The sequence below is a fragment of the Gymnoscopelus braueri genome (assembly GCF_963280865.1).
Source record: "Gymnoscopelus braueri genome assembly, chromosome: 2".
Lineage (NCBI taxonomy): Eukaryota > Metazoa > Chordata > Actinopteri > Myctophiformes > Myctophidae > Gymnoscopelus > Gymnoscopelus braueri.
The window spans coordinates 23,992,162-24,017,580 of NC_137604.1; the positions used below are offsets into that span (position 1 = coordinate 23,992,162).

A 25,419-nucleotide genomic window follows, 5' to 3' on the forward strand; every position below is an offset into this window, starting at 1 on the left:
TATAGATTATTTTTTATGTATTAACATTTTAAACAACATGCATGACAAACTCCTGTACTCTTTTCTGGGGCAATGAAATACATTGATGTTTTTGAGTAACATGAAAAACTCTACTGGCCACATGATGGCGATAGAGTACCTTTGAGAACTGAAACATTTTAATCTGTGGCAACAATACAAGTATGTCATACCATAGAGGAGTATAAAGGTGTATACCAATGGCAAGAGTCCTGTATTGTACCTATTTTCCATACATTATCCTGTAGTGTAAACCTTTCTTGCAGAAAACTTATTTCAAGTTTCTCAAATTCTTTATCATGCCTTGCTCTGCAAATGTGGAATATTTGAGAAAGGTACTATACATGCTGAGAGTTCACGAAACAAAATACATTGTCTGGTCTTTCATATAAACCTTTTTATATTAAAACATGAACATATTTACACAAATGGATATTTGTCATCCAAAATATTGCACATAGAATACTATGCAAAAGGTTTGCATATCCTTATTACAGTGATCATTTCTCACATGAATGCAGGCTACAGATGCACTGCATAGTCAACATCAAATAAATGTACAGGATTTTGTTTATATACACAACAGTACAAAAAATATTGCATTATTAAAAGACAGCAATATAATATATTGCTAATATTAGTGCATTCATTTGGCTTTCAATGTACTATAATAATACTGCTGTGTTTTCAGGACGGACCAATAGAATTATTGGTAGTTGAATTTCGCTATAATGCATACATGCCCATGCTGACCGTAGCCAGGGCTAGAAAGAGACCAACGGCCAGTCTAAAGACATGTGAGGCCTTCATCATGATAATGGGCATCTGGAGTGTCTTGGCCATCATTTGATCTCCTGAGAAAATATGAAGCAGTAAAATATGAGACAAAAATAAATTATATTATGTATAATACAATAAATAAAGTATATTAATATGTCTGTGTATGACCATCCAAGTGTCTTACCATTGGCCAGTTTGGACTGTGTTGTGTGACTCTGGCTGACATTCTGCGTGACACACAACATCTGTACGTCGTCAAAGACCTGCAAAACAAAGACAGTCATTGTAAGCCACTTACGGTTGTGTTTGTCATCAAATCATCATACAATCTGTCCACCTCTCTCCCCAGTCTTCATCCCTCCTTACCTGGATGTTAAACTCAAAGGCTCTGACAGCCTCCTCCAGAACTCCGTTCCTCTCCTCCTCTGTCAGTTCTATGCTGTTCATCCTGCTGCGATAGAGCTGTTTGAACAGATTGGCGCTCGACACACCAGGGAAGGAGAAGAATGACAGGCCATCGCCGTTCTTCAGGCCCAGGGACTTCTGGGTGATTCGGCCCAAGATCTGTCCTCCCGACAGGTCACCTAGGTATCGTGTGTAGGAATGGGCGACCAGGAATTCAGGGTTTTCTTTGCCAATCTGTGTAGGGGAAACCAGGAGAGTTGGTTCAAGGTTCAAGTGTGTTTATCGTCACATACACTACAGCTGTTAGCGCCATTGCAGGCCGTGAAATTGAGAAAAAGAATCAAAACAAAAAAAAACGATGCAACAACAATACAAATAAAATAATAAGTCACATACCTGTCTTAATCTGTGGGCATATCTTTTAGTGGCTGCAGGAATAACAATCTTCTCTCTCCAGTCTTGGCCATAGAAGTGTTCCAGGTCTTTCTCAACGGACTCCAGTCTGGCCAGCTCAGCGGGGAAGTAAATGGGTGCGACACTGGGGTGGTTGGAGTTCGTGTCTAGTGCTTCTTCCAAGGCCTGGTAGATCTCATGCAGCGAACACAGGAGGAGCTGAGGAACAACGGTGAGAGAGGGATCCGGGGGAGTCAGTGTCAGATGCATATTCAGTTCAGGTAACATCTTTATGCATATTCAGTTCAGGTAACAAAGCCAACATTTTGGACCCGCAAAGCTCTCTAGTCAAGTGCACGCGACGTGTGTGTGTGTGTGTGTGTGTGTGTGTGTGTGGTGTTTTACCTTATACTGTGCCATGGTGACTTGTCCCCTCTGGTAACTCAGCATCAGTTCTGTGTTCTCTGCCCTGACGTGACTGTCTTTGGTCACTGCCTTGATTTGTTCTGACAGATCGCTAAAAGCAGAAGTGGAAAATGCTCAACAATGATCTACCCAACATGTCATGTTTTACAGTATACTAATGAGACACTGCAAGCGGTCTGATCACAGTGTTCTTATGGTAATCATGTACTGTACAATCATTGACAGAAACAGTCGACTAAGTGAGGGAGGCGTCAGAGACGCACAGAGCAAGTACAGTAAGGTGACCTATTTACTCCAGGGTACAATCTGTGCACAGATATGACTTTTACACTTTTAAGTAAAATTAGCACTTAATGATTTTCCTGTCAGCAGTGTATGGTAATCTGAGCAAAATTACCTGCACAACTAATACAAATATTATATGTTCAGAGAGAAAATTGAGCGCACAAACACATACACTTTTAAATGTTAGGCATTCATGCACATAGTTACTGTACATGCAGCAATGCAGGCAGTAACTTAGTAACTCATAGAAATGAACCACTTGTTGACTTATTAATACATAACTCTGAGTCGTATGGTATATCATAATATGCAATGATAAATGGCAGGAGGGGAGAATATAGAAGCAGAATAAAATCACAGCAGTTCATTCCTACCAGTCTCTCAGCTGTTCTGGTGCTGCCGGAGCCCTCTTCTCTGCCTCCATATCTGTATCTATGAGAGAGCACAGATACAAATGCATTTTTACAATCCAGTCAGCAATTATTGTAAAAATCATGCAACAGATTGTCATTGAAGTATATTTTCCATAGTGTAAGGGCTGAAACACCAGTCTCCCCGGAGGAGTCTTAAAGAGGAGGATCCAGTCAGCGGACTCTCACAAAGGAACAATGGTTATTCTAATTCGTTCAAATTAAGACAAAAGAATGGCTCTGTGGTTCAAGCCCAAGACGGGGGTGTCATCACCTGGGTGCTAAATATTTGACTCTCTGACCCCAGGGGGCCAAGCTTCAAAGTCTGAATACAATAGAACAAAAGCTCCTATTCCAGATGTAAACACGAGTTTCTTTTGTCAATCAATTTGAGGAGTTTTCTCTGTACCTTCCCGAACCCCCACTGCATTATGATCAAATAGCACTGCTAACTGCAAAACTCAGAATCAAGATAGTACTGTGACACAGGATGAAATATGATTACTTATATAGAACACCGTGCTTATGTTTGAAAATGATACCTCATCATCAATTGGGCACGAAAGAAGCACTTCAGTACTCGCTTAGTTACGAATGTAAATGTTTCAAATCAAATGCATAACAATGTCATAGTTCATATGTCTTACCATTGGCCAGTTTGGACTGTGTTGTGTGACTCTGGCTGTCCTTCTGCGTGACACTCAACATCTGTACGTCATCAAAGACCTGCAAAACAAAAACAAGAACAGTCATTTGTAAGCCACTTATGGTTTTTGTTCCTCTATCTACTGTATATACATTCATGTGCAGAAAAATCTTTGTCATCAAATAATCATCATCAAATCTGTCCAACTCTCCCCCCAGTCTTCATCCCTCCTTACCTGGATGTTAAACTCAAAGCCTCCGACAGCCTCCTCCAGAACTCCGTTCCTCTCCTCCTCTGTCAGCTCTATGCTGTTCATCCTGCTGCGATAGAGCTGTTTGAACAGATTGGCGCTCGACACACCAGGGAAGGAGAAGAATGACAGGCCATTGCCGTTCTTCAGGCCCAGGGACTTCTGGGTGATTCGGCCCAAGATCTGTCCTCCCGACAGGTCACCTAGGTATCGTGTGTAGGAATGGGCGACCAAGAATTCAGGGTTTTCTTTGCCAATCTGTGTAGGGGAAACCAGGAGAGTTGGTTCAAGGTTCAAGTGTGTTTATCGTCACATACACTACAGCTGTTAGCACAATTGCAGGCAGTGAAATTAAGAAGAAGAATCAAAACAATGCAGCAACAATACAAATGAAAAAATAAGTCACATGCCTGTCTTAATCTGCTGGCATATCTTTTAGTGGCTGCAGGAATAACAATCTTCTCTCTCCAGTCTTGGCCATAGAAGTGTTCCAGGTCTTTCTCAACGGACTCCAGTCTGGCCAGCTCAGCGGGGAAGTAAATGGGTGCGACACTGGGGTGGTTGGAGTTCGTGTCTAGTGCTTCTTCCAAGGCCTGGTAGATCTCATGCAGCGAACACAGGAGGAGCTGAGGAACAACGGTGAGAGAGGGATCCGGGGGAGAGAGGGAGTCATGGTCAGGTCTCTTTTTACATTTCTGCTTTTATGCATATCGGGTTCGTGTAACAAAACACTTTGGACCTGTGAACTGTGAAGACCTCTAGGGCACTTATATATGTGTGTGTGTGTGTGTGTGTGTGTGTGTGTGTGTGTGTGTGTGTGTGTGTGTGTGTGTGTGTGTGTGTGTGTGTGTGTGTGTGTGTGTGTGTGTGTGTGTGTGTGTGTGTGTGTGTGTGTGTGTGTGTGTGTGTGTGTGTGTGTGTGTGTGTGTGTGTGGCGTTTTACCTTATACTGTGCCATGGTGACTTGTCCCCTCTGGTAACTCAGCATCAGTTCTGTGTTCTCTGCCCTGACGTGACTGTCTTTGGTCACTGCCTTGATTTGCTCTGACAGATCGCTAAAAGTAGAAATGGAAAATGCTCAGCAAGGATCCACCCAACATGTCATGTTTACAGTATGCCAATCTGGGAACCCATCATGTAAAAAATAATATAAAATACAAAAATAAATGTATGGTTTGGAAAATGGCTGGGCATAATGTAAATGTAACATTATTCCCAGCCATTTTCCAAAGCATACATTTATTTGATAATGATGTACCGTGCATGTCATGTATACTTTACATTGTAAAGTATACATGATTTGAACATGCATGATACATCATTATCAAACCTAAATGTATAGCACCACAGGAGCTCTAAATCTGTCTTGAGAGATTAACAGTACACTAATGACTAATGAGACACTGCATGCTGTCTGATCACAGTGTCCTTATGGTAAACATGCCCAATCATTGACAGAAACAGTAGAGTTAGAGAAGGAGGTGTCAGAGATGCATTGAGCAGGTACAGTGAGGTAACCTATTTACTCCAGGGTACAATCTATACATGGATATAATGTACTTCTGATGTTCATTTTTGTAGCAGTGTATGTGAGCAAAATTACCTGTCATGTGTTAAGAGAAAACAATTAGAACTTTTGCATGCTAGGTATTAATGCACAGTTACTGTACATGCAGAAATGCATGGAATAACTTTAACTTGTTGAATCATTAATATATAAATCTAAGTCATACGTATGGTATATCATAATATGCAATGATAAATGGTATATCATAATATGCAATGATAAATGGCACAAGAGGACAATGCAGAAGCAGAATAAAATCACAGCAGTTCATTCCTACCAGTCTGACAGCTCCACAGCTACTGCTGGAGCTCTGTTCTCTACCTCCATATCTGTATCTATGAGAGAGCACAGATGCAAACAATTTCAACAATTATTGTAAGCATCATACAACAGATTGTAATCAATTGGGGGAAAAATAAGCACTTCAGTATGAGTTATAATTTGATAGTTTCACTCACCAGTTATAAGGGTCCTAGTGTTTCTTTTTTAGACTTCTTTCTCTCTGGATGTCAGTACAGTTAGTGCTTTGTGTGGTTGCACTGTGTTTTCGCCCTCTTTTATACCAGTCCTCTCTTGTCTCCTCCTTCTCTGCTGGCTGGAAAACAGGAAGGGGCTTAGCTGACTCAAAACCTCTCTTTGGAACACCACAGGGGGAGGGACCTTGGCTAAACATGACATGGCAACTTGGGGTAACAAACAGTACTAGGAAAGGGATTGCAGTTTACATGACTCAGCAACTATGGGAAGCGCTTAGAATATGAGAGGGAGGAGCTGTAGGGCTTAACATGATGAAGCTACTTTAGGAATGCAGTCAGAAAAGGAGTACAGGGGAGGGCTTAGCGTTAACCATGACTCTGGAATTCCATGGTTTAACAAGGCAAGAGGAGGGACTAGCTCTTAACATGACTTGGAATTCCATAATTGAACAGGGCAACTTGGGCAAGAGGAGGGACTAGCTCTTAACATGACTCTACAATATTCTGAAACTGGAGACGTATCAACATTGAAACGTTGAGTCATGGTACTGAGGAACATCACATGACTGTGTGAGAACTTAATGTTAAACACAAACGCAGTTACAGTTTGTTGTAACTTTAAGTTAAAGCATTACTGAATCCATAGAAAATCCACCCAAAGAAACTCATTGACCTCGTGAAACAATGTACACATGTTTTATAAACAGTGGCTGTTCTGTTCTTTCCCCCCAGGGGAATTAATCAAGGTAATCTTCGTGTTATCTTCTTCTTCTTTTTCATTTTTCAAGTCACTGATACAGGTATATAGCTATGACATATTTCACAATATCCCTGTTCTACTATGTTACAAGCACTAAGTCCAAGTGCAATATAAGTCTTAATGTTTTTACCAATCAGTCATATATTTTCATGTTTAATTTAAATCCAAGTTGTAGGTAATCTTAAACCTATACATAAACAATGCTGAGATGTCATGTGCAGTTTAAGTTCAGCTGACCTACAATTTACATTTCTTTAAGTGATACTTTTCCTTTATATTGTAGTGTATATTTTAGTGAAATGGATAAATAACTTCATTACAACACCAACAATCTGTGGATCGATCCTGTTTTGTGGTGGGGCCAGAAAACATTTATTTTGTCCAAGGACATTTTGGCATGCAACCTTAATAGTGCCAAATGGAGCAAATAGCTTGGATACATGTTGGCTAGTGTAAATGATAACATTTGTTTGCAGTCTTGCAAAAGTGTGTTGAATTATGCAACGTTTGCCAAAAAGATCATACTAGAAAAACTAGGACTTTGCCAGCTGGTGATAAGACAGATATGTATCACTTTAATTCTTACCAAAGTTCAGTAGTGTGACTAGAATGAGGTTAATGGCGAGTGAGCAAGAGAGAGAGTGAGCAAGAGAGAGAGAGAGAGAGAGAGAGAGAGTGAGAGTGACAGTGTGTGTGTGTGTGTGTGTGTGTGTGTGTGTGTGTGTGTGTGTGTGTGTGTGTGTGTGTGTGTGTGTGTGTGTGTGTGTGTGTGTGTGTGTGTGTGTGTGTGTGTGTGTGTGTGTGTGTGTGTGTGTGTGTGTGTGTGCGTGCGTGCGTGCGTGCGTTTTGGAGGGAGTTTGTCCCCCGGTACCATGGTTTACAATGGTACTAGTTATTGACTGATTTACAATCGGTTTTTCACATATGTTTTTCAAAATAGTAAAAAATGCCAAAAAGGTTTAGGTATAAGGGGTAACGCGACGCGCAAGATAGGACCCTGGTCAGTCTACAATGCCTGGAGTGGTGGTCACCTTGGGATTGTGTAGTTGGTTTGTAGACAGATGCCATTGTCTATATCTAAGAAACTACAATGACACTATATCTAAGATTGTTTTTTAACCATTGTTTTTACATTTTTACATGTGTTTCTGTAAAGGTATTAGCCTGATTATCAGCCTTAAGCTGCGTGGAGCTTCAGGAGGCAGTCCACTCAGAGAGTGGGCGGGGTCTATGGTTTGGAACCAGGCAATAAAGGTATAGTAATAGAACTAGTCGAGGATCCACAGGCCCAAAAGCTCAAGAAAAAACATAATTCTCTTCCTAATAGATCTTCTTAGATTTGATTGCCATATAAAGTGACTTTTTTGGCTTTGCTGCAAATGTGGCCAGTTTTTATTGGGGTTAATTTCTCACTGTCTTTTTCTTGCCAGAGCCTCCAATCATTTTTCACATCAGTCATTCACCCAGGCTGCAGATGCTGATGCATCATGCTGATTTTTGTTGAAAGGTTAATCAGCTCCTATTCTTCACATGTGAATGGATTGACCATTTGATTGTTGATGACATCTGTTATTTTCCTTACACATTCTGTCTCCTTTGTTCCTTGGCTCTCGGAGTCTTCATGGTGCATTGGCTCTTGGAGCATCTGCACAGGTCCTTCTCTTCAGTGATCAACCATCTGGCAAATGCTTCCCAGACTTGTAGGGTAAACATGGCTGCATGTACCATGTGGTTACACGTCATTGCGTAGTAGTTTTGATCTCTGATTATGGTTTGATTTTTCATCATTTTTACTGTTGGATGACAAAAATGTTTGCTGACAATGATGACATATTGGCTGATGTCATAATTCAGGGCAAAGTTGATTACTATTGAAATAAAGATGAAAATAATGGGGGTGGGGGACTGGTGCATTAGTTTTTTTAAAGTGTATTGTGTTTTGTGAGTGTATTTCGTAACAGTTCTGGACTGCAAAACAGGGACTTTGTCCCACCTCTGCTAGTAATGTAATGCATTATTAATGTGTTAATTTTATGTTGCAGAGCTAAAGGTGGGGCTGATGTGCTCATGGTAGCTTAATTTATAATAATGCATAATAATTAATCGGATAATGTAAACTAAGTTTTGTATTAATAATCTTAAATCTGCAAATTAACAAGAGGTGTCAAATAATTAATAATAATAATAATAATAATAATAATAATAATAAATAAAGTGGAGTAATAAAAATCACACCCAGTGTTAAGAGAGTGGTGCCTTTGAATCAGTGTAACTGACTGGTTGCATCCTTGTGTTGCAATCAGCTGCAGCTGTTGAGGCCATGCTCAAACAGACAGACCCACACACGGTCAAGCATAGGAGTGGCTGGCACCACTCAAAAAGTAAGCTACAACATCTGAGCAGTAGTAGTGGATTTGAGTAATGGCTAGCCTACCAGTACCAACCACAAAAATGGAAAGACTCAATTAAAGTAAAATTGCAGAAGGCCTAATTTGGTAAAGTTATAGGCTATGCTATTAGGCTATTTAGCCTACTTTCCATCACACTGGGTGAAGCGCCTATTTTCACATTTATAAATCGCAAATACATGATAGATAAACCCAGCCAAGTTGTCAATTAGGCCTAGTAGGCAACTAATATCATTAGACCCTTTTCACAGAGGCCTTAACACAGCTGAAGGTGATGATGACATTAATTGTGAGTAGGCTACACTGCGCAGTGTTTTATTTGGGTGTTTATTCTGCAGCTGCGTTTAAAGTAGTCACACGGCTCTGTCATTTCGTACAGCTAAATATGCACTCCGAGTCAAACCTTGAACTTTATGGTGACAGACTTATAGCCTAAAACAACAAAACGTCTTGGTGTAAAGCCAGGTAGGCTATGCTACTAAAAACAAACTGTTGCACACAGAGTCAGCTGTGCAGCAGGGCAGGCTCAGCTCATTTAAATAACCCACCTTCAGGTTAGAAAAATGGCTACAATATTTTTATTCTGAGATGTATTAAACAGCGTGATGGCCGCAATCATATAATAATTATGTTAATAATTATGTTTTCAAATAGCATGTGCGTAATATGCTTTTTCGTGCATAACCTCGTCAACATTAGGTTAAATATCCTTCTGTGGTTCTCAAATAGGCCAGTATACGTACTCAACCCCAGTACTTGAGTCAAGTAAAGTAGCCTGTGGATCAAGACAGACTTCTATGACATTTGCAGGTTATTATAGATAAAATAAATCTATGACAGTCTTGATCCAAGGCTAGAGTCAAAGTATAGATCGATGGTCAAATACTAGGCTACTCAACTACAAGTGAAAGTTGCTCTGTCAAATTTATACTTGAGTTAAAGTACCCTACTCGGGTGTCCAGTAGGCATGGTAGGGTGCCTACCATGGCTACTGGACATGCTTAAAATATAGGCCTACAGTGTGGTTTTCCCCCAAAATTAAAAGATTTTCCAGAAACTGTAAATATATCAATAGTGAAAACAGATATACAAGCTCACAACGCATCACAAAGTGTTGTGAGCTTGTCGATTGGCTATTTTCACCATATTTGAAATGGGCCTCAATTGGTTAATTCATGATGTACCTTTACCCCAGAAATGTAGTGGAGTCAAAAGTACAAAGTTTGTCTCTGAAATGTAGTGGCATAAGTATCCAAAAATAAAAAAGTAAAGTATCGATACTCAAAGATGTTTTATAAAATAGAAGATCTACAAGTTCACAATGCGCTGTGACACATTGTGAGCTTGTAGATCGACTATTTTCAAATAGTGGATGGAACAATTTTAGTGGGCCCCTGGGGGTCCCCGTCCCTGGCCCCTACTTTGAGAAGAGAATCTCGGGCTACTTACTGTACATTGGTGATTGTACTGCATTTATGTCCTACCTTGGCCAAGTAGTGTATGCCTACCTTGACAATGATGCTGTTGACATTGTTTTGAAGGACTATAGCATTTATTCCCAGATATGAGAATGGATGGGGAATCGGGCCTTGCGAGTGGGCGCATCCAGAGGGAGAGAAAACGTTCCTACAAAGACTTCATGCAGGACCTGAATGACACAGAGCTGGGTGTTGAGGAGGAGGATCAGGAATACAACACCAATAGACATAAGGTTGGACTGGACATGAAGATGATGAAATAATGGGATGCATCATGCAATGGCTGGCTGTAGTGATATAGTTTTCAGAGAACTATAGCTTATACACTTTGTTTTAGGGGTCCGGTCTATATATCACCAGACTAGTTTGTGTATGAAACATGGTGGAAGCAATTGTGGTGCTCATTCTTTTTTTGTTCCAAGGCTCCAAGACATTATGAGCTATTTAAGTTTTGTTTGGATTCTTTGGAGAAGAAGCCCCTTTGTTAGAAAATGGGAGAACTGAAGAAAACATCAGTTGATTTGCACAATGCGCTCTATACAGTTTGAGTTAACAATAATAATGTTGGACAATGTTTGTTTTCTCAAAAGTATTTTCTTTGTAACATGCACACATACTTGATTGAACTTCCTTGAACACTATCTATGCACATCTACTAGGTGATCATTTCTTCCTTGTCAACCATAAATAGCATTTTAGATCTGTGCTATTTGGATTGTCTTAGAGCTGGTATGTTGTGGTTGTTGTTCAAATCCAGTTCAACTGTTTTAGACCGGTGGTGCAGGTTTTTTTGCTAATAATGGACCTAAATTGCTAGTGTGAGTGAATGGAATTTTATATTGTGCATATTTGAGGCCCGTAATGTCCTGTCTGTATTGAACTATTCTTTCACCTTTTTCAGGAACCAAAGAAGAATAGGAAACATTCCGGTAAGGAATTGACACAAATTTGGACCTGAAGGTCAAAAGTTTTCCCCAGAGCAAACAGGTAGGCCCTGTTAGCAGTAGTTAAGTTGCACTTGCGCAGACCTGGGTTCAAATCCAGGGTGGAACAGGAAAGTTGCATAGTGCAGCTTTAATAAGAGCTGGAGACAATGTAGACCCTGATAATGAATTGAATACACAGGACAGGAGTCCAGGACCACAATGGAAATAAGCCCCTAAGGCTTTTTGTGTTATCCTTTTAACAATCATCGTAAATCATACCTGTACTAATTGCAAACTGTTAATAAAGTATCAAAATAGATCTATTTAACACTTATTAACAAAATCACTTACACCCCCTTTAAAACATTCTTGTGTGTAGTATTGTGTCAGCTGATGAGGTTACCATCTGGTAAAGGCTGTCAAAGTAATTTGGAGAATAAGTAAACATTTGTAAACAACTGCTAGTTAATGTTGCCATTTTGATGATGAGTATAAGTCACTTGCAGTCACAGTGTTCTTTGAGTTCGAGGGCTGTGGTTTTTAATACAGGTCTGTTTACTGGCATTGTGAGAGTCTCGTATCTCCTCCTGATATCAAGATTATATCACTGATTCTTCTCCAAACTGTGACTTCGTCTGTCTTGACTTTTGTCTATCTTGTTTGACTGAGTTCCCATACAGATTCTGCTTTAACAAGGCTACCTAACCCTAGGCTGTATTCTGTATTGTTGATATACTTGATATGATATTAAAAAATTAAAAAATCTCAATTATTCGATTAATCAAAAAGAAAAATGATAGAACAATCGCTAAGAAAATAATCTTAGTTATAGTATAGTAATAGTTTCAGTCCTATTTCACATGCCAAAGATAACTAGGCTGATAATTGGGTTTAATATGTCTGTCATGTCCATCCCTGTCATATTTCATGAAACCAGCATGATTTAGTTTTGACCTTTTTTGGTGAGTTGGGGGGGTACAATAGTATTTTTAACAAATTCATTAAGTAGCTAAATGTTAATGAATGGTGACGGAATTAGCGTTTTGTATGTCTATTATGCTAAAAATGTACCTTTTGCAGGCAACGACATAGCTGAGCCTGAAGAGTGTGCTGTCTTTCTCCCTGCCTGTCCAAACTATGAACCACAAGACGGATGGAGACATGGAGAAGGGAAAGGAGAAGTAGAAGATGAAGAAAAAGAGGTGAAGTACATCCTAATGCTGTTACTATATTGGTTTTCTATATTTTTTCATCTATGGTATAAGATGTTAATCTTGTGTCAAATGTTTTGTTTCATGCAGATTAGTTCCCAAGACAAGTTGTTGCATGCAGTTTGTACAGTAGAGGGCAGCATTGAGCAGGTAGTTCAACAGGTTCTTTCAACTGAATTTTCAATATTCACACCAAAGTTTTTGTTCTCCACGTCGAAAGTGGAGGGGGTACTAATACAGTGTTTGTGTGAGTTTGTCTCAGTAATGCTGACTTTTTGCCTCAAGTCAAGGATGATCTAATCAACCAGGCACTGGAGAACAGGTGAAAGTAATTGTTGAAACAGGGATAGAGATGATATCACCAACAAAGTTGAGACATGTGGAAACCCCAGAGGGCAAGATGTTGAGGAATAAAACTACAGATCTTGTTGAAACAGATGATAATCACCAAGTCAAGACGTGTAGAAACACCAGATGGAAAGAAGGAAGAAAACGACAGATCTTCATTGTTGCTTTAGTAAAAGTGTGCCATTCATGGGGAGGTGGGAAAGTAAGTCTCAGTTGTCACTGCATTTGTTACACTTAATTTTAGTTACACATCCAAATCTTCTTCCTTCTCTGCAGTGAGGGGAGGTCACAGAATCTGATGAGTAACCAAATGCATCTGTGACACGAATAGTTGGAGTGAATTTCCTTTCTATGCCAGGAGATAAATTGTGATGCCAGTAAAGAAAGATGATGACAAAGAGGTACCTGGCAAGGGCTTTAGACTCAATTAATAATGTAAACCTTTCATTCAGTTCAGCTAATGATACTGAGCTATACAGGCTCAACCTGGCAATACAAAAGAAATACATTATAAAGTGTGGGTTTGTACGTCTCAGTTTAAATGTGTGTTTTATATAGGAGAGAGAGCACGCACACGTGTTGATATGATTAAAGCAGATTTGGGGAGGGCCCCAGGCGTCCAGCTACACAGTATTTCAGCCCTGTGTATTCACTGACGAAACTAGATTGGATTTAGGCTACTACAACATTTTATAGGCATGCTGTGCAAGAGCATTGGAGTGTATCAGCTGTGTGAGATTCTGTGTGCACAATAATAAATGAGTGTTAATGAATGAATTGATGCTGAAATGAAAGTGGGACTACGTCACTGGTGGGGGATGACGTATTAACCTTTTCCCCCTCCCTCTGCTTCTTAAATTCTTAAAAGGTAAATGAGGGTTCCCTGCCACAGTACTGGGAATATCCAGATGATCAAGACGGTGTAGCCGAGTCCCACATGAAGAGTCCAGTTGGCTCCATTGCCAGTCCAGTAAACCACCTGGAGTATCCAATCTTGTCATTATCTAATTCAGTGACACCCATTGCTGATCCATTGAAGTACCCAGATAGCGCATTGATGTCTAACACCGGTAGTCCAGCTAGTTCTTTGTGTTGTCCCACCACCTCTGCCTCAGACAGCAGCCCAACAGCTGGTGCCTGGGCTCCTCCAGAGTACGTTGACCTGGGTCCTGCCAATGTTGCTGCTCACCTACACCTGCTGGGAGAGTCCTTGTCCCTTATTGGACAACATCTCCAGGAGACCAACGTGAGTGTAAAGAACTTACAAAAGACCAATTTTGACACTGTCCTGCAAAACCCTTAAAATGGACCTACAAAATGGAAACTTTCAGCTTGGATTTCAACATGTTTTCAACCATTTCCATATGTCTTGGACAATAGCAAGTTATAAAGATTTCAAATTAAGACGTGAGATTTGGTGAAGACACCCAACTATACATGACTATGATCGCATTACTCTTGGTAAAGCCTGGAAAGCATCTGTCATTTTTGAGTTTTTTAACACAAATCTTCTCTTCTGTGGGTCCCTGTGGCACAAAACATTTTCAGATGGGGGAGTCTGTGGCCAAATACAGTATCAATTTCGGGGTCCTTGGCACGGAAAAAAATGAGAACTACTGGTTTTAGAAGGCATTTATAGAATCGGCCTCAGGTCTTAATGGGTTAAAGTTTTAGAGGAACATGGCTAATATCTGTCCTACGTCTATAGAAGCTGGTGTGGGTGTCAGGTGGCCTGTCTTTGCTCCTGGACTCTCTTCTGTGTTCCCTGGCTCCTCTAACCTGCCTCACATTACAAATACCAGAGCTCAGGAGTTGCTCACAACACACAATGGTGAGAGAAGTTGCAACTTGCACACAGTAAGACCTATATGTATATACATAGTATTGTATATGTGGCAAAATGGTTAGACTGCCAGTACCTTGTGTGATTAAGGAGAAATTACTTATTTCCTTTTCTCTTGCTTACTTTTAAGGCTGATACTCTGGACAACATCGCCTATGTGATGCCTGGCTTGTGACTGACCGAGACCTTGTTGGATGCACACAGCAAGTTGGAACATTATGAGATATTTAAGTTTTTTTTTTTATTCTTTAGAGAAGAATCCCAAGGAAACATCAGTTGATTTGTACAATGCACTCTGTTCATGTAAACTTTGAGTTAACAATAATAATGTTGGACAACATTTTTTGTTTCTCAAAAGTATTTTCTTTACAACATGCTTTATTGAACTTCCTTGAACACTATGAATATCTAGTAGGTGATCATTTCTTCCTTGTCAACTATAAATAGAATTTTTGATCCGTGCTAGGAACATTTGGATTGGCTTAGAGCTGGTATGTTGAGGTTGTTTGTTGTTCAACTCAAGTTCATCAAGTGTTTAAGACCAGTGTTTCCCAAACGAAATATGTTATGAATCAACTACTTAAGCCCTATTTAATAGTGAAAATGGGAGATATACAAGCTCACATGTCACGATGCGGCATGTTGTGAGCTTGTAGATCTGCTATTTTCACCTTGTTTTTTAAATGTATGGATTTTGTGTTCTGAAATTCTTTTGACATTTTTCAGAAATTTGTTTTTGGACCATTTTTGAAAATCTATTGAAATATTATCACGACCCATAATAATCTGACCCAAAAATGGGTCCCCCGACCCACTGTATGAGAACCACTGTTTTAGACAACAGTGCCCATTTACTGTAAAAACATGTTTGCCCTTCTAGCCACTAGATGACTGAAGCTATGGTTAGTGAACCTAAGCTTTTATAAACTAACCAAAGCTTGAAATGTTAAGTGTGTGGGTCATTATGTGAAGGACCAGTTCTTGGCTAAATGTATTGATCTTTGCATAGAAGGATATTGTTTAAGAAGAAAATACTGTTGCCATGCATAGAAGGATATTGTTTAAGAAGAAAATACTGTTGCCATTCAGAGCTTGTTTTTCAACAAGCTAACTTGTGTAATTTCTGCAGGGCCAGTCCAGCTATTGATAGTCATGAACTTTACTTAAAGGAACATAGCCATTGATGGCTTTATTTTTTATTTTTCATTTCTTTCCGATTTATCCAAGTCATTCAAATGCTACTGAACTTAGAAGAATAATTGAGTCAATGTTGGTCAATGGTTATATATAATTATGCTCTTAATAAGTCATGGACATTTGAATTTAGTTTGTAAAAAAAATGTATTTTTGACAGTAATCGTGCAAAGATATTTAGTGTTCTCGATCATCTCAAGTAAGTTTGCAAATCAAACAAACGACATTATGATTTGTTAATGGTCGGTAGTAACGTCAATTATATTGTGAGTCATAGTCAATGGGCAAAATAATTCCAGACCACTGGTATGGTCCTTAAAAAAAATCAAATCCACATGGGTGTGGAGCTTGAGTAGAGTGACTCACATGTGGCCCAGGTTACTACTCTCCACCCCATCATGGAATGATAAACAGCTTAAGACAATGAATGCACAAAAAATGTGCTGTGTGTGAGAAAGACAGGGAGGGGGTGAAAGGGAATGAGGCGTGGACATATTGGAGTGGCTAGACAGGTGACTCTGACACTGTGACACACCTGTAAGGGCTGTTGAATGTAGAAGGTGGTTGGAAATAAACCTCTGCTCCAGAGAGAAATATTATATACAGTGTTTAGTGGGTGAGATACAATTAAGCTCCAGTAAAGTTCATCTGAGCACAACAAATAGAGAAGACAAGGATACAAGCTGATAATCATACACTTTTGAGTGAGTATACCATTTATTATGGGGTGGTGAACACATGAATCCTTGGAATAGCAAATTGTGTATTTCCAGGATAATGATATGGAATGCACATTCCATATCATTATCCTGGAAATACACAATTTGCCATTATGACAGATTTAGTCATGCCATTTGTGTCCAGGACCAAGAGGATATGTTTATGTACAGAGGCTAAATTTAACTCTAAATGGTGTGTGATGTTTTAAACTTCATGAAACACAGTATTGTGGGATTCTGCGTTCATAGCCCTGGGTGTTGATGTGTTTGTGTACGTGTTGGTAGGTGGAGCATGGGCATTTGTGCATATCAATCTAAATGGAAGGTGGTCAAGATAGAATGTTGTTTAACTTGACTGACAAGGTGTAACAGTTCACTCATGCGAACCATGGAGGATCTAAAAAGGAAACGGGTGTTCTAATTAAATGAAATGCTGCTAAACAGGAGCGGAGGCATTATCAATTACCACAGTCCTTGTTTAATCAGGCGCACCACATGAAACGGCATAGAATAGATGAAAGGGAGACTGTAAGAAGAATGACCTGAAAAAATGATAAATATTTTGAAGACAGGATAGCTGCATACTGGCACAGTGACAACCGACATTACAAATGTTAAGACATTCAACTCCCTCCAAGTCTAACTGTAGTGTTTAATTCTGTGTAGCTTTCGTTGTCATGGAAGGCAATCTTACTTCAGGGCAGTGGAGTTCTGTTTTTCAAGTTTCATTATGACATCATTTATGGCCAACCACTACAGTGATTTGCCAGAAGGTTACGTGTGTGAGAAACAAGCCTCAGGCTACAACCACATGTATTGACATACATTTAACACACCCTCTGTCTTGTTGCCCTTATTCTACCTACCTAATTATAACTGATTCATGTGCAGGTCTTCAAAACGCAATCTGACCTCCATTGATTTCCAGTATCTTATCTTCTATCTATACTATAATTCACAGAATCTTGTGTATGTCACAAAATGTGTCCAAACCGTCGGCTTCACGTCATGTTTGTCCCGCATAGCAGTATAAATGGAACTTCTTTCATCGTTCCCGACAGCATTGACCCCAAATAGGCCGGGGCGTTCCTAGTAAAATGTACGTTTTTAAAAGCACAAAACCTGTTGTGGAAGAAAACCCTCTTCTAGACAACTCCGCTCCTACAGGGCCTCACAGTAAGAAATCTCTGATCGTATCTTAATGTCACCTGCCTTCACTCTCCTTTCCCTCTAGCTATGAATGAAGACCATAGTGGAAACGTCTATGGGTCCTCGGCTCCAGAGCTGCGGCTCGTCCTCTTGGGGAACATTGGCTGTGGAAAGACTGCATCAGGAGACACCATCCTGGGCCAGCTGTCTCCCGTCTCTTCCTCTGATGCCTCCAGGAGCTGCCAGATACGACAGGGCTCCTCAGAGAGGAGGAGGCTCACCTTGGTGGAGGCACCACGGTGGTACTGGAGTGGGGAGCATGTGGGGGAAAACGTTCGGAAGGAGACGGAGCGGGCGTTGACACTTACGTCACCAGGTCCACATGCTTTTCTACTGCTGGTGCCAGTTGGCCAGTTCACAGAGGTTAGTTGTCCATCAAGTATGATATACAGTATATGATAAGTCTGTGTGTGTGTGTGTGTGTGTGTAACTATGGTCTTCATTCATATAAGTATAACTAGTGTACTGTACACAAAACTAAATAAGATTGGCTGCGTGAATAGGAGGAACTATTATGTGCAGGAGATAAATGGCTCGCAAATGCGAGGGGACCTTGTGCTAATGGTGGCATCTGTGCCTACGGTTGTCTACCCCCGATATAGGCTACAGTGTTGCTTTCCCTCTCATAGACGGCAAGTGTCTTGCAGAGCCACGCATGTAAGAGATTAATTTAATAAAAGTAAAGCTTGGTTTTTCTTCTCCTTCTAATCATGCCTTGTTGTGGTGATGGTGGCAGGTTGAGGGTCGTGTGCCAGCGGAGCTAGAGGAGGTGTTTGGTGAGGGGGTGTTGGACCACACCCTGGTTCTGCTCACCTGTGGGGACTACCTGATGTTCCGGACTGCCGAGGTATCACTTGATGTCACTTTTGAAAACGCTCTATTACCCTACACAGTGGTTGTTAACCTGTAGGTCAGAGGGTAAATACAAGGTTAATGAAATGGAGTAGCATCCTGCTGAAGAAATTAACAAATAAATAAATCAGCTTTTCAGGGAAAGGAATGTGAAGTGCACATAAAACATTTATTGTGTGCACTATATGTATATACTGTGTGTTTGTGTGTGTGTGTGTGTGTATACAGTATATATTGTATGTGTATGTATTTGGGTATAACTTGAGTGGCTTGTGTCGTGAATACCTAACTGTGGTTCACAGGCCTATCTGCAGCAAGAGGACCCAGGTCTTAGGGAGCTGATCGAGCGCTGTGGGGGGAGGTACCACGTACTTAACAATCGACAAAGACACGACCGGGAGCAAGTCCGCCGACTGCTGGAGAAGGTAAGCGGGTGAACACTGATGCTTCAGAGAAGGGGGTTAAAACATTTTCACAATAAAACAAATCTAGTTGTCACATGTTGTCTATCTCGGTTTTGAGTGAAGATCATCATAAGTAAGAGCATTTTGTTTTGTCACATCTGTTACACAGTTATGTTTTGGGATCAATACCATGTTGTGCATTTGTGTTTTAGCTGGAAACACATTCTTTATATTTATGCACATTGATATCTGAGTGTTGCTCATTCCAAAGCACACGTTTAAGGGACATTCTTATGTTAAAATAAATTAATTTGTTTTTACAGATAGAGGACATGGGGAAGAAGAATGGAGGATACTACTTGAGAACAGCCCAGCAGAGAGAAATTGAGGAAAATTTTAAAGGAGGAGAGAATGAACGTAGAGAAGCACACAGAGGAATGCTGCAGGAAAAGAATGAGGCAGAGTTGAGATACGATACAAATGCAGACAGACGGACAGATAAGGGAGTTAGAGACAGACATGGCAGCACCACTTCCTTAGAGCAGAGGAGAAGAGAGGAGGGGGAGGTGCAGGAGACAGTGACATCAGTGGGTAATGGTCTCCTTTCAGCCACCACACCAGAGTCAAACCCACAGTCACAAAATGACAGCATGCAGGTCAAGAGGAGCTCCAGTTTCAGACTAAATACAGGTAAATACTAATGGTGGTTCCAAACTGTGTCAACTTCATTATTCTCTGGCCAAATCTTTATATTAGAACCTGACCTGATTTTGGTCCTGACTTTTGACCCATATTTTGTGAATAATTAAAAGTGAAAAATATATTAGAAAAACTTTTGATTTGATTAAAGCCCCAAATCAGTTTATTTTTGACAATATTTAGCTTATAATCAAATAAAGTAATACAGATAAACACAAATAGCCTATGCTGATCTACAAGTTTTTTCACTTAATGTTCACCTATAATGATGTTAAAAATCGAAACACATCAGCTGCAGAATTGCCAAATTAGCCAATAGTCTAGACTAGGACAAGGAAAAGAAGAGAACGCTTGTTGACCAAAAAAAATTCTCATGACATGTTTCCCCCTCTAGATGGTGCCCTACTCTCACAACTATCAGAGGTCAAACCAACTGAAAAAGTTATCACTACTTGTAAGTACAAGGAATTGACTGACTCCTTTTGTGTGACTTTGCAGCACAGTTCTAACTTATTAGATTCCAGAATACAAGAGTTTTGCACCCTGTCCGTCCAAGAATACAAGAGTTTTGCACCCTGTCCGTCCGTCCGTGTGTGGTTCCGTCAGTGGACAGCTAATCTCCGGCACCGTTGGCTTGATAGCAGCGAAGCTGTGCACACACACTTCCTGGGTGGCAGAGCAGAACCTCTTGCCCGAATTTTTCACATGGGCCTGTTATAGCGCCACCAGGAGGCCTATTTTTGCTAAACAGAACACATTTCCAAACATCACGCAAATCGTTACACAGTATCTCTATAGTCATTAAACGAAACGTGTTTTTTCATATTCCATCCTGATTGGCTAAGATTGCAGAAATGCCCAGTTTTTAATAAAATGCCGCAAATCATGAACACGGCGTGCGATTTCCATGAAATGTTACATGCACATTCCCACTATGCCAAGGAAGAAATGCCACATTTTCAAATGAGCCTGATGGTGGCGCTATAACAGGCCGATTCGTGTTATTACTTATAACTGCACCGATCTGTGTAAAACTTTGTATACGCACTCTCTAGAGACCAAGGAAAAACCTTTGCCCTGTATTTTCCACATCTGCCTTTTATAGCGCCACCACATTTTTTGATTTCATCAAAATTTCACGAAATCTTTCATATTCCATCCTGATTGGCTAAGATTGACATCTAAAGTTTGCATGAGTGGCTGTTTTCAACAAAATGCTGCAAATCATGAACGCAGCATCTGATTGTGGTGAAACTTTGCACGCACATTTGCATTACGTTGAGGAACAAATGCCACCCTTTTAACATTGCCCTATTATAACGCCACCAGGAGGCCTATTTTTGCAACACATATTTTGTTTTAACTCTACATTTTATCCAAACATCATGTATATCGGTACACATTATCTCTATAGTCAAGTGATCAAGACGGATCCGTCAGATATTTCATATTCCATCCTGATTGGCGAATTCCAAACATTGCTGGGCCACAATTTAACCTACCTAACCTGGTGGAGACCTGCGCTCCGAGGAGCACTTTCTCTTGTTTTGAGTCATACAAGTTCTGAGTCATACAACCAGCAAAATGTTGGTGTGACATGTTCCGCAAGACTGTGTTAACTGCAGCAATACAATATCACAACAAGATAATAATAATGATAATACTGGATGTGATCAAAATATATTTTTTTAAATGGAAGAATAAAGATAAAAACTTACCGTTGGCAATAGTACAGGTCAAAAAACATTTCAGCGCAAAATAAATGAAGGTTACAAATGTTGTTTAGTAACAGACACTGAAGTAATTCTCCCAGTCTCTCCTTGTCTCTTTCAGTTCACCATAGAATCAATAGCCTGGAAGAGAGATCTTCTCCTGAGGCATCTCCCACCTCCTCCTCCTCTTATTCACCCACCCTTGCCTCCTCCCCACCCTCCTCCTCCTCCTCTGCTCCGGAGGTGCGTTTGATTTTGCTGGGGCGGTCAGGATCTGGGAAGAGTGCAGCGGGCAACATCATCCTGGGTCAGAAGGTGTTTGTGTCGTGGGCAGACAGCCTCACTGCAGTCACTCTGGAGTGTGAGAAGAGGAGGGCGCTGATTGCGGGAAGAATGGTCAGTAGCTCAATCAAGTGACTGGGAAATTTGTTTGTATTAACCACTTTTAAAAAGAAAACACATTTTTAAAAAGAGCCAGTCTGCAAGCTCACGTTGCGTTGCGACTGTTAATTGGCATTCATCACCGTGCTTCTGACAGGTTTTGGTCAATCTGCATTCATTTCTCCTTTGAGGATGAATGTTTTGTATTTTTCAAGGTCAAAGTGCTTTCCCAGTTTCAAAAGGAAATGTTATGCACGTCCATATAAACATTTCTTGGATGCAGGACAAAGTAAGTAATCAGCATCGGAAGAAAAAGTCTGCACAACAGCTTAATGCTCCGATGACTTTACTGTGCCAAAGGCACACTAAATCCTTCGTAGCGTTAAACTGTGGTGCGGGATGTTGCTTTTTCCCCTCTCAGTGACAATCGTCTCTCCTCCCTCCAGGTATCGGCGGTGGACACCCCGGACTGGTTCCAGTCAGAGCGCACTCCAGACGAGGTACGAGCACAGATCTCCTCTTGCATTGCACTGTCTGCCCCGGGCCCCCACGCCTTCCTCCTGTGTGTCCCCGTGGACCAGCCTGCCCGAACCGAGCTGCAGGCCTTACGGGCCCTGGAGGCCATCTTTGGTCCCGAGGCGGTCCGCTCACACACCGTGGTCCTCTTCACGCACGTCGACCGGCTTAGGGAGAGCGGGAAGGCGGGAGACGGTGGCGTGGAGGAGTACATCGCCGGTCAGCGGGGGGATCTGTTGAAACTGGTGGAAAAATGCATGGACAGGTTCCACGTGATGGAAAGAGGAGGGGAGGAGGAGAGGAGGAGTGTGGCAGAGCTGCTGGAGAAAGTGGAGCAGACGGTTAGAGAAGCAGGAGGAGGGTTTTATTCGTCCCCCGCGTTTCAAGAAGCCGAGGACAAAGTGAGGCAGAGGCAGGCGGAGATCGCCGAGGAGAAGAGGGGACAGACAGAGGAAGGAGATAGAGTAGAGGATGGCACTAAAAGGCAGGCGCTCCTTTCCTCCCTGCAGCCCCTAACCGAGGAAGAGGAGGGAGAGGATGAGATTGAAGAAACGAGGGGCGAAGCGGAGAGGAGCGTGGGCGCCATGAACCTGCAGAGTCTCCCTGAGATTTCACTCTCCACGCTGTCTCCTTCACTCCTTCGCTCCGTGTGGGAGAAGGTCGAGTCCGGGGCGAGGATGGTCCCCAGGCTGTTGGCTGATAATTCAGTGTGGGAGAAGTGTCAGGGGCAGAAGGTTCCAAGGTTGATGGCAGACAGTTCTACTCGGGTAGGATCTGGAGCAAAGGCGGTGGCAGGGAGTCCCGTTTGGGAAAAGGTCGGGTCAGGTGCCAGATCGGGGGCCAAAATAGTGGCTGACGGTTCCATGAGAGTCGGGGCTGGAATTGGAACTGGGGCAAAGAATTTGGCACAGAGTCCCATGTGGGGGAAAGTAGGGGCTGGGGCCAAAACTGGAGCCAAAATGGTGGCAGATGGTTCCATGCGGGTTGGAGCTGGGATTGGTGCCGGGGCAAAGAGGGTGGCACAGAGTCCAGTGTGGGGGAAAGTGGGATCTGGGGCCAAAATAGTGACTGAGAGTTCAGTATGGGATAAAGTCAGAAGTGGCACTAACAAGATCCCTGTCGTAGTAGTAGGTGCTTTGTTGGGTCTTATGTTGGGAGTATTTTTGGGGGGGCTCATAGGGGGCGCTGTTGGGGCAACGACTGGTTCTGTGGTTACTGAAGTGGGCAGACGAAAATATGGTAAAAACACCCAAACTGAAAAATTGAATGAAGCATCAAAACATGTGGGGGAAATGGTAGATGAAGGCATGGAATCACTCACGAAAAGTGGAGAAAAACAACTGAAGACAGAATGAAAGATAGGAAATTGATTGTCATAAGATAGGTAATGTTTATAAATTGTTGAGCTTGAAATATTTCAAAATGAAACATCCTCTCACAGATGCATTGTTGTTCAGGTTAAAACACAGTACAAATAAACACAAACCACTGCCCAGATAAACTCAGTTGCTGCTGCTTCAACTATTGATTTACTCATTTGTAATAATTGCTTATAAGAAAACGGATGGAAACAGATATTATACAGTATAGCATGTAAATACTAATTTAGATGCATTTATATATCTAGTAATGAAATGAAAGTGTATTTAGTGATAGTAACTATCATATGTGAACAATAGTACTTATATCATTTTTATTTCGTCTTAATGGCTTATAGTACAGCGGATAAAAGCAATATTTTGGGAGAATCGTTCACTTGGTGATACAAGCGTGAAACTTGGTACAGATCATCTTTAGAGGTCATTTATCAATTTTTTTAATCGAGCCACTTGAAAATCAAAGATGGCGGCCATTTTTCAAGATGGCCGACATCTTAGTGGGCAGTTAAGTGATATGATGGTTTATTTGGTGATACAAGCATGAAAATTGGCATGAGCAGTCTCTGTGGGTCACTTGACAATAGGCCACCCACAGCTACTTGAAATTTCAAGATGGCGGCCATTTTTCAAGATGGCCAACACTTTAGTGGAGCAATTAAGTTATATAATGGTTTATTTGGTGATACAAGCATGAACATTGGCATGAGCAGTCTCTGTGGGTCACTTGACAATAGGCCACCCACAGCTACTTGAAATTTCAAGATGGCGGCCATTTTTCAAGATGGCCAACACTTTAGTGGAGCAATTAAGTTATATAATGGTTTATTTGGTGATACAAGCATTACATTTGGCATGAGCAGTCTCTAAGGGTTGCTTGACAAGAAAACACTCCCAGCCACTTTACATTTCTATTTTCAAGATGGCCGCCCCCTGGATCCTCAAAAGATACATTTTCTCATAGAAATGTATGTTTTTTTTTCATTAAGGACGATTATACGATTATTATTATTATGCTAAAGAACAACTTTTAACACATCACAATATAGTTGTGTTGATTTGTTGATCATAGATAGATTAGATAAGAGTGAATATCTGCACTACCAGGGCACACTGGTGATATATCACTGCTGTTAAACTCAGAGTGGGGTTCAATGTCAGCTAATTGAAAGTTGGTATCCCAAATGCTGTCTAATTTACCCCAAAACAGTTAGATAGCCGCACCTGAATTGACAGGTTGTGCCAGCACGGGAGAGCCGAGCCAAGGTTAATGGGGTTTTAGTTAACCGGATGGTGTACAGATCGCTCAGGATTTAAATGGCATTGGATGAACGATCGAACTAAGTGTAGGGTTAAGGCACGAACTTAGTTGTATCCCATACATCAAAGTGCTTGGTAAAAGGTGGTAAAAGGATAAACCCTCGGCCTCTGCCTATGCTGCAGACATGGCAGAAGCCATCATAACAGTTTTGAAAACTAACTGGGACAGATGTTTAATTTGTCAGCAGGTCACCAAGGAAAAACTCATTCAGCCAAGTTTATTCAACAGAGAGCACGATCGTACTGGTTATGATACCATTGCAAGAAATGTTCCATTATTTCATAAGATCAATGCTCTGCCTATCTTACTTAGTCCAACCCGACTAGATGAAGGTGATGGCATAGAAAGCACATCGACAAGAAACAGAGCAAAATATAATTCAAGCTGTAAACTTAGGTTCAACAAC

The 25,419-nt window shown here is 41.1% G+C and overlaps 3 protein-coding genes across 3 annotated transcripts; 2 read left to right on the plus strand and 1 right to left on the minus strand.

The window, feature by feature from the left end:
• Nucleotides 1-400: 400 nt before the first annotated feature.
• Nucleotides 401-5,761, minus strand: hmox1b (heme oxygenase 1b). Its single transcript, XM_080451034.1, has 12 exons — nucleotides 5,639-5,761; nucleotides 5,458-5,515; nucleotides 4,557-4,668; nucleotides 4,024-4,239; nucleotides 3,599-3,871; nucleotides 3,365-3,443; nucleotides 2,682-2,739; nucleotides 2,002-2,113; nucleotides 1,600-1,815; nucleotides 1,165-1,437; nucleotides 983-1,061; nucleotides 401-872 (listed from the first exon to the last, which is right to left on the minus strand). Exons 2-12 carry the CDS (start codon nucleotides 5,505-5,507, stop codon nucleotides 745-747), a joined length of 1,596 nt encoding a protein of 531 aa, XP_080307160.1. The 5' UTR covers nucleotides 5,508-5,515; nucleotides 5,639-5,761; the 3' UTR covers nucleotides 401-744.
• Nucleotides 5,762-10,394: 4,633 nt separating this feature from the next.
• Nucleotides 10,395-14,864, plus strand: hmgxb4b (HMG box domain containing 4b; the record flags this gene model as incomplete). The annotated part of the gene is made up of 7 exons (XM_080441604.1): nucleotides 10,395-10,535; nucleotides 11,204-11,231; nucleotides 12,309-12,430; nucleotides 12,530-12,589; nucleotides 13,656-14,033; nucleotides 14,496-14,618; nucleotides 14,761-14,864. 7 exons carry the CDS (start codon nucleotides 10,395-10,397, stop codon nucleotides 14,803-14,805), a joined length of 897 nt encoding a protein of 298 aa, XP_080297730.1. The 3' UTR covers nucleotides 14,806-14,864.
• A 1,502-nt stretch (nucleotides 14,865-16,366) lies between these two features.
• Nucleotides 16,367-24,030, plus strand: LOC308074940 (uncharacterized protein). Its single transcript, XM_080414495.1, has 8 exons — nucleotides 16,367-16,528; nucleotides 17,778-18,115; nucleotides 18,489-18,599; nucleotides 18,907-19,029; nucleotides 19,332-19,698; nucleotides 20,102-20,161; nucleotides 21,541-21,815; nucleotides 22,247-24,030. The coding sequence occupies exons 2-8, from the start codon at nucleotides 17,780-17,782 to the stop codon at nucleotides 23,669-23,671; spliced, it is 2,697 nt and encodes an 898-aa protein (XP_080270621.1). The 5' UTR covers nucleotides 16,367-16,528; nucleotides 17,778-17,779; the 3' UTR covers nucleotides 23,672-24,030.
• Nucleotides 24,031-25,419: the final 1,389 nt, after the last annotated feature.

Excerpts from the sequence above, each read along its gene's own strand:
- hmox1b (XM_080451034.1), bottom strand. The coding sequence starts at position 5,507 with ATGGAGGTAGAGAACAGAGCTCCAGCAGTAGCTGTGGAGCTGTCAGAC. Across the intron at positions 1,438-1,599 it reads ATGCCCACAGATTAAGACAG|ATTGGCAAAGAAAACCCTGA; the intron begins GTATGTGACTTA and ends TCCCCTACACAG. Across the intron at positions 1,062-1,164 it reads CCTTTGAGTTTAACATCCAG|GTCTTTGACGACGTACAGAT; the intron begins GTAAGGAGGGAT and ends TTTGTTTTGCAG.
- LOC308074940 (XM_080414495.1), top strand. The coding sequence starts at position 17,780 with ATGAATGAAGACCATAGTGGAAACGTCTATGGGTCCTCGGCTCCAGAG. Across the intron at positions 18,600-18,906 it reads TGATGTTCCGGACTGCCGAG|GCCTATCTGCAGCAAGAGGA; the intron begins GTATCACTTGAT and ends TGTGGTTCACAG. Across the intron at positions 21,816-22,246 it reads CGCTGATTGCGGGAAGAATG|GTATCGGCGGTGGACACCCC; the intron begins GTCAGTAGCTCA and ends TCCTCCCTCCAG.